The sequence below is a fragment of the Sinohyriopsis cumingii genome, chromosome 8 (genome assembly GCF_028554795.1).
Source record: "Sinohyriopsis cumingii isolate HCF-2022 chromosome 8, ASM2855479v2, whole genome shotgun sequence".
Classification (NCBI taxonomy): Eukaryota; Metazoa; Mollusca; class Bivalvia; order Unionida; family Unionidae; genus Sinohyriopsis; species Sinohyriopsis cumingii.
The window spans coordinates 43,801,705-43,812,840 of NC_142968.1; the positions used below are offsets into that span (position 1 = coordinate 43,801,705).

General features: G+C 33.7%; 1 protein-coding gene across 2 annotated transcripts in view; it reads right to left on the minus strand.

Annotated features, from left to right (window-relative positions):
* LOC149793387 (fibrocystin-L-like) overlaps window positions 1–10,795 on the minus strand; it is a 221,327-nt gene extending 210,532 nt beyond the window's left edge. The window contains exon 1 of one of the 2 annotated variants that reach the window (XM_089967368.1): window positions 10,674–10,795. In XM_089967368.1, coding sequence (XP_089823494.1) covers window positions 10,674–10,749 — 76 coding nt within the window. In that variant the 5' untranslated portion in view covers window positions 10,750–10,795. Of the gene's footprint in view, window positions 1–6,474; window positions 6,516–10,673 lie in introns of those variants that run through there. The other variant, XM_089967369.1, reaches the window with a different exon arrangement.
* Window positions 10,796–11,136: the final 341 nt, after the last annotated feature.

An 11,136-nucleotide genomic window follows, 5' to 3' on the forward strand; every position in this document is an offset into this window, starting at 1 on the left:
ATATTGTTTGAGGAGACATTGCCAGCATATTCTTTTGGGAGGCTTTTATATATCAAATTATAACAGATGTACAAACTCCTTGTATCCATCTGTTGTATACTAATCAACAGGGAAACATATATATAAATACACCGACTCCGTGTATCATGTATCACCATGACAACTTGACGTAGTTTGTGAAGTGTGAGGAATTGTATGATAGGGATTTGTCTGGATGGAATTTCCCTAATAACATCGGGCGGTCTTGGGTCAGAACCCACACAAAGGTGACTCTGTCCATATGAAATATATAATTCTAATCGACAATAAAGACGATGAGACTTTTTTATTTTTATACACATGTTGCCCCCCCCCCCATTTTTTTATTTTATTTTTATATATATAGCCAAATGCTTAATCATTTGTAGTCACCAAATTCAATACCTTGTTATGGAAGCCGTGGTGACTCAGTGGTCAGCGTGCCGGACTGGTTAACCAAAGGGTGCATTGTTTGGCTATAGTCCGATAAATCAGTCCCCTAATATTTGTCTGCATTAATTGCGCGTTTTAATGAATAGGTGATATCAAACCCAATAACCGTCCATAAGTATAAGCACTCGTTACGGGGACTGATTTTTCAGGCTTGTCGACGATCGTGCTGTGTTCTTGGGCATGTCACTTTGCTCTGATTGTCTTTGCACAAAATAGTATATTTTTGTTGTTGTGCCTTAAAACATCAAACCAAAAACAAACGAAACCAATTTTTATCTTGAAAAAAAAAGCGAATCTTGCTTCATTTTAAAATCCACATAAATGGTTTGATGTGGTTTTATGAGGTTTAACACCATTTTTCAGCCACATTGTGGCCAGCATAATTTTGGTGAAGGAAGAACAGAAAAACAAAAAAACAAAAACTTGGGGAAAACCATCATCCCACTGGCAAGCTTTCTAACATAACCACTTTGGCTAAGCCGAGGCTCGAAGTCTCAACGGCAGAGGAGAGCAGTGAATGATTTGTAAAGACGAGTGAATGTGACCACTCGGCTACCCACCACCGGACCCCACCAATAATGGGTTCCAATGTACATTCTTTCATTTATAGCGATCTATCAAAAGATATATGTGCCTTGTGACAATTAGCAAGTTCTTGTTCATGCATACATTCAATTTATCTCACATGCAATTAGTTTATTGAAAATACTTTCCAACATACATACATTCAAATAGTGTACTTTATCAAATATAGAACGTCATTAATATCTGTTTGCGTTACAAAAAATAATTTTACTGTAAGATTTCTATACAATTATATTTTGTAAGCAAATAATTAAAAAATACAGAAAAAAAGAAAGGTTGTATAACTATATAACTTTTCATAGCGTGCATATATATACACATGTCTTTTTGACGCCACTTTAATGTCGCTATCGGCGAGTTGATACCGCCATCTCACGTTTGGATGATGCATGTGATACGTGAAAAACAAAAATGTTGGACAACATTTAGTTGTGATGCTTTTAATCAAACTCTACTAAAAGATTATAAATCAAATTCAGACCAGCTTAACATATGATCTACATATATGAATATTAACAATAAATTCTTATTGAAAACAAGGTCTCTGTAGAACACAGTTTCCGATCTGCAAAGTAATTTGAGAATGCATTTTCTAAGACTAATAAAAGTATAGCACATTATATATTCATTGTTTCTGATGACGCGGACGCTGACTCCGGCGCTGCTGCTGCAGTTAAATGTTTCAGCATCACTATTTCTAACCCTGGCAAGACAAAATTGAAAACCTATCTAAATCGCTATATAACTAATGTAAATATTCCTTACACAACTAATGTAAATATTACAATTCTTTTTATCCATTTTTAAAGAAAAAACGGTTCTCTTAATTTTGTATCTACTCTTTTCACGTATTCGTCGGGAATGAAGTCCCTTTGTTACAGCTTTCAAGATACTTCAAATTATTGACACACCCATAATGATAATAGTGACAAGCTATATTTATTACCTTAATTCTTGGTATTTTGTAAGTTTATTTACATGTAGCTTGTTGGCATAAATAATCATAGGAACACGAATTTGAGAGCGTTCGTACTACACAAGATCAAAACACTATCAATTAGGTATTTTATGAAAGTAACATGTTCAGACATTAATGCCTGTTACTATATTGGTGACAGTATGTTCTGTAGTTGTGTTGCACTACTATTTACACGTTAAAAAATAGAATGCCATTAATTAAAACTCAAATATTTGTCCTACCTTTTGGGCATGCGGACAACGTAGGCAAAATTTAATAGTATGCAGAACGATACGTGTCAATCTATTTCGTCCAACAAAACGGGCATGCTATGATTACACACGCGCTACCAGTATTTAAGCCGTCATAGGCAAAGGAACATAATATATGTACCTGGATTTACACATAACCGAACTGTAATGATTTTGGTGAGACATATATCGTTTAAAGTTAAATTTCACAGATCAGGCAGAGATTAAAACTGCTCTTTTTCTGTTAGCCAGTCATCTTTCAGACATTCCATCGTGCTGATATCGTGATGTTTGCCGTGCATTGTACGCAAGGCCTGATGTACATGAAAAATGAACACTCGATGCATCTTGCGTTGTTTTCAAGTAACTAGATAATTGCAATGCAATTCCTCATTACGATCATTTGCGCATAAAACGCAACATCAATTCGCCTATTTTAGTTCATATAAATATATTTTCACTGAACATTAAAATGACAGTTCTTTTAGGTTAATAATTTATAACCTTCCACTTGTTACGTATTATGCGTGATATTTGACTACACTATACCCACCCACCCTGTTAAGCCTATTCACATTACCAACGGCCCTAAATATGAAACCAATATCACCATCATACGACCCGTCCTTTATATTTAGGTGGGTATAACATTTATATTAAAGAACCAGTTGAGGTGTTTTTTTCTGCAAGTCTACAGACCATAACAGTTAATGTGAAACTATTCTCGCCTTCTTATGATTTCACCTTCATAGTTAGGTAATTTTGGTTTACTGCTTGCAAAAGTTCAGATAGGTCACAGTACTACCTTGTCAGGTCAAGGATCAATTCAAGCGAGATAACTCACAATTGATAATTACGTAATCAGACACAATCATTCTATTTTATTAGTATTCACATGATCCCCACCCACCCATCTCTCTCTCTCTCTCTCTCTCTCTCTCTCTCTCTCTTCTGTGACAGCAATAATTGCTATCCATCAAAGTTCAGACTAAGTTCTTGGTTTCAGAAAAATACAAACTCCTCGTTAATCATTCTCACTTTTAATTTTATTCTGTTCAAAATCAACAAGTATGGCTAATTGATCGTTTATAAAGGTTGATAACGTCCTAGAAAGGTAGCATCAAGTTTTATTTATTCCCACGAGTGTGAATGTTCTTTTGTAAGCTGCAATGACTAAGTGTACTGTTTCCTTGTCATATTTTAAGTGTATTGCGTTAATTATAGTTGTTCGTTGGGTCCCGAAATGTTCTGTACAGGCTTGACCGGATTTGTTTGTCAAAAGCTAATAGTTAACAGCTTGCGTTATATCTACAAAAATTGTCAGAAGATTTTTTTCGATCAAACAGATCAGTGCAGCATGTAAAGTATAGACGAAACGCTGATTCGTTCATATTTGAGCAGTCCTGATGTAAGCCATAAACATGTGTAATTGTTTCGTAGACCTACTAATTAAATATATGATTTAAACTATAAACTTGTATAACTGGGTCGTATACCCACTAATTAAATATATGATTTCAACTATAGACCTGTATGATTGGATCGTATACCCACTAATTACATAGACGAACCAAAACGTGCATATGACGGTAATGATTCAAAGTCTTTGTGAAAATAGCCAGTTTACTTGACAAGTACGTTTGGTAAACAACAACAACAGAACATGGCCCAAGTGGAATACAGACATCAAATAAAGCAAACCAACAACAATCTGGAAAACAACAACAACAACCAGAACAAGAACAAGGAAAATTAACTACTATGCAGTTTCCAAGTTACTACCCATGGGCATCATGTTGTCATCCAAAGGTCAGGGCCTGAGGTTGTAATCATGAACCCAATATTATACATTTCCAACTACAAAATGTACGATATGTTTGAAGACTGTACAAAAGCCATCATCACCCCGCTTTCCCCGTCCCCAGGGTTCAAATCACATTCTCACATCCGTTTTACCTATGTAATTACGACCCCAGTTGCAAATCAACATTTCAAAGTCTGTATATTAATCAATTGGGAGGAGATACAATACATTAGTACCTTAAGGAAAAGCAGATGCATGGGAAGACGTAATCCTCGCTTTTCTTGCATTATACATAGGAGAAAAACAATAGCTGCCTCGATTATTTCTTTCCATGACAAACGTATAATTTTGGCGTGTACAAAATCTGTCTGGTATGATACTGTTTAGCAGATTTTAATCATTCCTTTGTATGTTAAGAACTGTAAACCATTCTGTTACTCTCCAAACATGCATTGTCAGGCGACTATCAATCAAGATAAAAAGATAAAAAGCATAAATCGTACTGCACTATTCAAAACGCATCCTTGTGTTATAACTCGTTATTCTGTTATATTATAACGCATCCTTGTGTTATATTATAAAGCATCCTTGTGTTATATTATAACGCATCCTTGTGTTATAACGCATACTTGTGTTATATTATAACGCATCCTTGTGTTATAACGCATCCTTGTGTTATATTATAACGCATCCTTGTGTTATAACGCATCCTTGTGTTATATTATAACGCATCCTTGTGTTATAACTCGTCATTATGTTATATTATAACGCATCCTTGTGTTATATTATTAGGATAGAATTTTTAAGTACAAGTAACAAGATTGAAATTTTCTCTGAATGGTATTAAAAGTAAGTTGATAAATTATTTTGAAAGTAAATTTCTATTAAAATATATTGAGATTGAATCCATTTATTTCGGTATTACAATTATATACTACTTAATACAGATTGCGCCCTTATGATCAAGTACGAACCGTCTATACATACATTTACCTTGTATCCTAAAGTCGGCACACGAAAAAGCTACATGTAAAGTACCGCATTGCGGAAACCTAAAAAAATCATAAGCTATTACTAATCGCGCTGACGTTGTAGAATTGTCTGTCTAATGACGTACATAGATCTAGACGATAATCTGTAAGAGACTACGAAGCCTCACTTGAGATTCTGGCCTTCGCAAAGAGCTAGGCGCGCGCCATATTTGGCGTTGTCTTAAGAAACTGGTATATAAAGCCCCAGCCACGGGCTGACACCAGTTTTGCTGGCCAGAAGCTCAAACAGACTTTTGTCTTTACAGTTCGATCCGAGTACTCTCGCATGCCAAGCTTCCCCAACATGTAGATGTATTTACAACATCATCAAGTGACACCTCTTTCAAGAGGATTGAACTTCCTTTCTTTTCACTCTCTCTCTCTCTCTGTCGGGTTTTGGAAACATATTGACTTAAGAGTCTACGAAGCAAATCTCTTCATAAAAGCCTGACGAACAAATCTCTTCATAAAAGTTGGTGGAGAACGAACAAATTTTTTCATATAAATATTATAACGCATCCTTGTGTTATAACTCGTCACTGTGTTATATTATGCAAAGGAAGAAAGGCAACTTATACTTCTGAGCATTCATTGAATAATCTTTACATATGATAACATCGTGACGATCGTACTGATTCAAACGTGCTTGAATAGTCATCTTATTAAAAACACAGTAGATGTCTGTACATTATAAAAAAAACTCAAAATATAGAAATATGATGCCATAGCAATGCGAAAAAATCTGAATAAAAACGGATTAAACACTTTTATAATGTTATAAATGTACATTTATCAACATTAAACATATTTTATGACATATTTTATGACAATATTAATTCTTTTGTAAAATTATGTATATAGCACAAACAGGAAACCAATTTAAAGTTGTGTGTGTGTTTCACACTAGATACCTTATCACATTTAGTGGTTTTTAATACTAAATTAGAATGATTAGTCTTTAATGTTTAACCATTACTTAAATTCACATTTTTGCCAGATCAAGGGAATGTGTTTAAAATTAAAGTTTATGCGCACACTCAAAATATGTTCACTGCTTGTTTTCAACAAAATATATTTTACAATAAGAGTTTTCTTGAAAATGTATATGTTTATATATATATATATATATATATATATATATATATATATATATATATATATATCATAAGAGAAAAGAGAAACAAATATGTTAGTTATTTTTTGTATCCTTCTTCCGTTGATCCAATCCTTAGTCGGCATGCTCTTTCCTTTGTTTCCAAAATTTACAGTGATAATTTTCTAAATGAATTTTCAATACAAATTTTAAGTCTGAAAACGCTGCTTTTTACATCCAACATACATTGTCATTAATTGAAACTGAAATAGTTGTCCTACCTTTTGCGCACCCTGTCCACGCAGACAAAATTAATTGTATGCAGAACAATATGTGTCCATCCATTTCGTCCTGCAAAACGGGTATGCTGTGGTTACACACGCGCTACCAGTATTTAAGCCGTCATAGAAAAAGGAACATAATACCCGTACATGGATTCACACCGGGCCAAATTGTAATGATTTTGGTGAGATAGATATCTTTCAAAGACAAATTTCACAAATCGGAAATAGATTAAAACTGCTCTTTTTCTGTTAGCCAGTCATATTACAGGGATTCCCTCCAATCATATTTTATACAGCTGGTCTTACATCAGCCAATTAAAAGCGGCGATCTGGATATTTTGCTGATTTCAGCGTTGGTTTTTAATGAAGTAACCTCAAGGGAGAGAAGCTAAGCAATGATTGTTTTGTATAAAAGACTTTAGGGTTGCCTGAACAAAGCTAACTCTAGTAGACAATGAATGTTATCGTTATATGATTGAGTTCCCTGTGTTGTTATTGGATGCGTACGGTATGGATCACGGTAGCTCCTTTTTGACAGGTTTATCTTAATTATTTGGAGAAGGCAAGATATAGTGCTTACTCCTTGATACGAACCATAGGGTTATATTTGCGGATGTTTGCGTAAAGCAACTAACAGAAATCAGAACAAACAGTCCTCACGATGCAGGATTTGGACAACGTGACAGAGAACAGGAGCTTCACGAATCCTGCATAAAGGTTGTGTGGTAGCTCCGTAGATTTATGACATTCCGACCAGTTTCAAATTTACTTTAAACATTTTTTAATGCCCAAACTATTTTTGGCTCCCATTAGAAGAACTACTAGACAAATGGCAGCCAACCCCTTGAATCCCCGAGAATCTTAAGTATGTACTTGAAGACAAACAGTCTTACCTTAGGAACACCTTACAAAACAAACTGGTTCAAGACAGAAAACCAAGAATTGAGAGTCGAAATGGAAATCGATTTTCAACCTTTTAGTCAACCTTTTAGTCAATAACGAACTCTATATGCATATGCGAACTGCATAGACAATAGACTGCAATATGTCTTTTGATAACGAGTCGGTTCATCAATGTCTACGTTATTCGTATTAAATCGTAAGATAAACGAACATCTTCGACTCTGATCAAAGAAAACAACGTGCGACCGCACATCTGGGTTTACGCCGCTCACTTCATATATTGGCAAAGACTATTCTCGTCGCTCGAACCTTACCCATGTAATACTTGAAAGCCAATTTCTCCCAACATTTGCCTGGGATACTAAAATGCTTTCTTCAGTTATTATATATATATATATATATATATATATATATATATATATATATATATATATATATATATATATATATATATATATATATATATATATATATATATATATATATATATAATCACTGTAGACAATAGCATACATAATGTAATTAGTATGTTTCATCGACGACTCCATTGTTTATCAGAAGTATATTTACATTTGCTCATCGGATTTATATTTACGAGTTCTTACTTTATGTGTAGAATAAAAAGGATATATTTAATATTGTGAGAGTGGAGGTTGTTCATCAACAATAGGAAACCAGCACTGGACCTCTGGTAATGCGAAATTTGAAGAAGAAAAAAATATTCTTGTCTTAATTCAGTTACTAACTAAATGGCATGATGCTTTACAATATATATAGTATATAGTATATACAGTGACATAAAGCCAGAATATTATTTCTGTCTGAGATCTTAACAAAAATAATATGATTGTCTTTCTCCATTTATCCAAGGTCGCATAGTCGATACCCGCCCAGACCAGCCCGAGTCTGCTGCCTCGGCGTTTCTTTGTGCAAGGCAATGAGTTCTCATTTCTTTGAAATGATATAGCCAATAACGAGCTGAAAAGCACTGTTAAAGACAACCAACCATTTAGGAGTAGACTTTTGACAGTTTTTCTTTCAAGTATTATTAATAGGGTAGCTTGTGTCAGCTTCTAAGAGGATACAGCAGGCATGGTCCATAAAATAAGCTTTTCGGCTTTTTCATGTCAATTCGATTAAGAACTTTTTTGTCACCAAAAACATCTGGGATTTTCCTCATGGATTACATAAGAAGTTTTGATCCCTTTTTGGAGGCTTTACCATTTACATGTATCATTGACTGTATACCTTTTTAAGAATCATGTTAACCTTTTACAGGTGTATACGCTTGCTTTCGTTCAGAAAGTTTTCTTCCTTACGATTTTAGAACCTTTTTTATAATTATAATAATTATAATTACCATTGTTGTTTTATAACTTTTTATTCAGCACTATAAAATTAGGATTCTACTGAAATAATAATGTGGTCGTCAATTTCCATAATGGGTTATATTATAAAAATATTTGTTTTAAAAAATGCACTGACACGCACTCAATATTTAAAATGTACTGATATGTGAGTATAGTGGTTAATAGAAATATATATGAACAATAAAGTATATACATTTCAGCATGTCAGAAGTCGTATAAGCATGAATCGAATAAAATATCTACAATTTGTTTCCGGTGTCCAAAGGATAAAATTCTCTATTGGAAAGCTTATTTATAAAATCGAAATCTAATTTGTTTTTTCTATAAGGATCAAGCCTATAAACAAAAACATACATATCAACAGAGAAACAAACATTATTGCACAAACTCCGTGCATCCATCTGCTTTTATTTATCAACAGAGAAACACCTATAAATGCACAGACTCCGTGCAGCATGTATAAGCAGGTTAACAATATGTAATTATAACCGTTGTAAAGTGTGAATGCTTGTGTGATAGAGATTAGTCTAAAAGGAATTTCCTTAATAGAATTGTACAGGGGAGACCACCTTTGTGTGATTCTTTGTCTCAATGAAAAAATGAAGTCTAATAGCCACAATAAAAACGACTATAATTTTTTCTCAAATACCTGCTTTTTCCGATAAAACAAGACGAAATGATTAATCTTTTAGAGTCAACAAATTAAATACCTTTTTATATGAGTTTTACTGACTCATTGGTAAGCGTACCGGACTCGCTATTTCAAGGGTACCTGGGTCGTATATAGTCCGATAAATCAGTCCCCTAATATTAGACTGCACTAATTGCACGTTTTAATGAACTGGTGACCTCAGTCCTACTAACTGTCCGTCGGTTTAACATATGATCTACACAGGCGTATTACCAATACATTTAGATGTGATGCTTTAAATATCACCAATAAATTGTCATAGAAAACAAGGTCTGCGTACAAAACTGTTTCTGTACTGCAAAATAATTTTCCAAAATCATTTTTACGAGTTTAAGAAAAGTATACAACATCATATTTCATTGTTTTTATTATCAAGCGGACGCCGATCCCAAGCGCTATTGCTACAATTAAATGTCCCTGCATCATTATTTTTAACGCTGGCAAGACAAAACTGGAAACCTATGTGAATCATTACACAAATAATGGAAATAGTTTGGTTCTTTTCATCCATATCATATTTTTTTTAAACAATTATTTTGTCTTACATTCGTTGGAGGTGAAGTCCAGCTGTAACAGTTTTGAAAACGCCTCTAAATACTGACACACGTTTAGAACTAATAGTGACGTGTTATCTTTCTTATAGTGAACCTTATACCGTTAGTCTTTATATATATATATATATATATATATATATATATATATATATATATATATATACAGCTTGTAGGCAGACATAGTTATATGATCGTGAATTTGACAATGTTCATGATATCACATATCTAAACTCTGTAAATTAGATATGTATGGCAAAGTAATGCCTGTTATATTACTGGTGACCGTATTATTATGTAGTTGTGTTGCATTGTTCTCTTATTTTGTTGTTGTCTCATTTGTATTTTTATTTAGAATGAGTTGTACATCACCTTAGTTTAAAGAACTAGTATTACGTTGGCGCAAACTGTGTCTCTCCATTGCTTTATTTGTTACATATCAATCTAATTATTAAAACATAGAAGTGAAAGATAAATAGACAAAATAGAAATAAATCTGTAAGATATATAATGATTTTTTTATCCTTCTTCCGTTCATCCATTCTTTGGTATGCGTGTCCATTCATTTGTTTCCAAAAACTACAGTGACAATTTTAATAAAGAACTTTCGATAAAGGTTTACATTTTACTGTGTGTACTATTTACGTGTAAAATTACAGTCTCTAATTAAATTTGTCCTACCTTTTGCGCATCCTGACCACGCAGACAAAATTAACAGTATGCTGCAGAACGATACGCGTCCATCAATTTCGTCCATCAAAACGGGTATGATATGGTCACACACGCTCTACCAGCATGTAAGCTTCCATATACCAAGTAACATAATACCTGTAGATGGATTCACGCTGGCTTAAACCGTACTGATTTTGGCAAGATTGATCTCGTTTAAGGTTAAATTTCACAAATCAGGAAGAGAATAAAACTGTTGTTTTTTTTCTAGCCAGTAATAATACAGGTATTCCTCGTAATTTTATGTGTTGGTCTTATATCAGTCGATCAAAGGTGGGCGATCTGGATATTTTTTTAATTGATTTTAGCGCTGGCTTTTAATAAAATAACCACAAGCGAAAGAAGCTAAGCTATGATTGTTTAACATAAAATACTGGACAGTTGCCTGTGCAGGAAGGCTAACTCTAGTGAATAA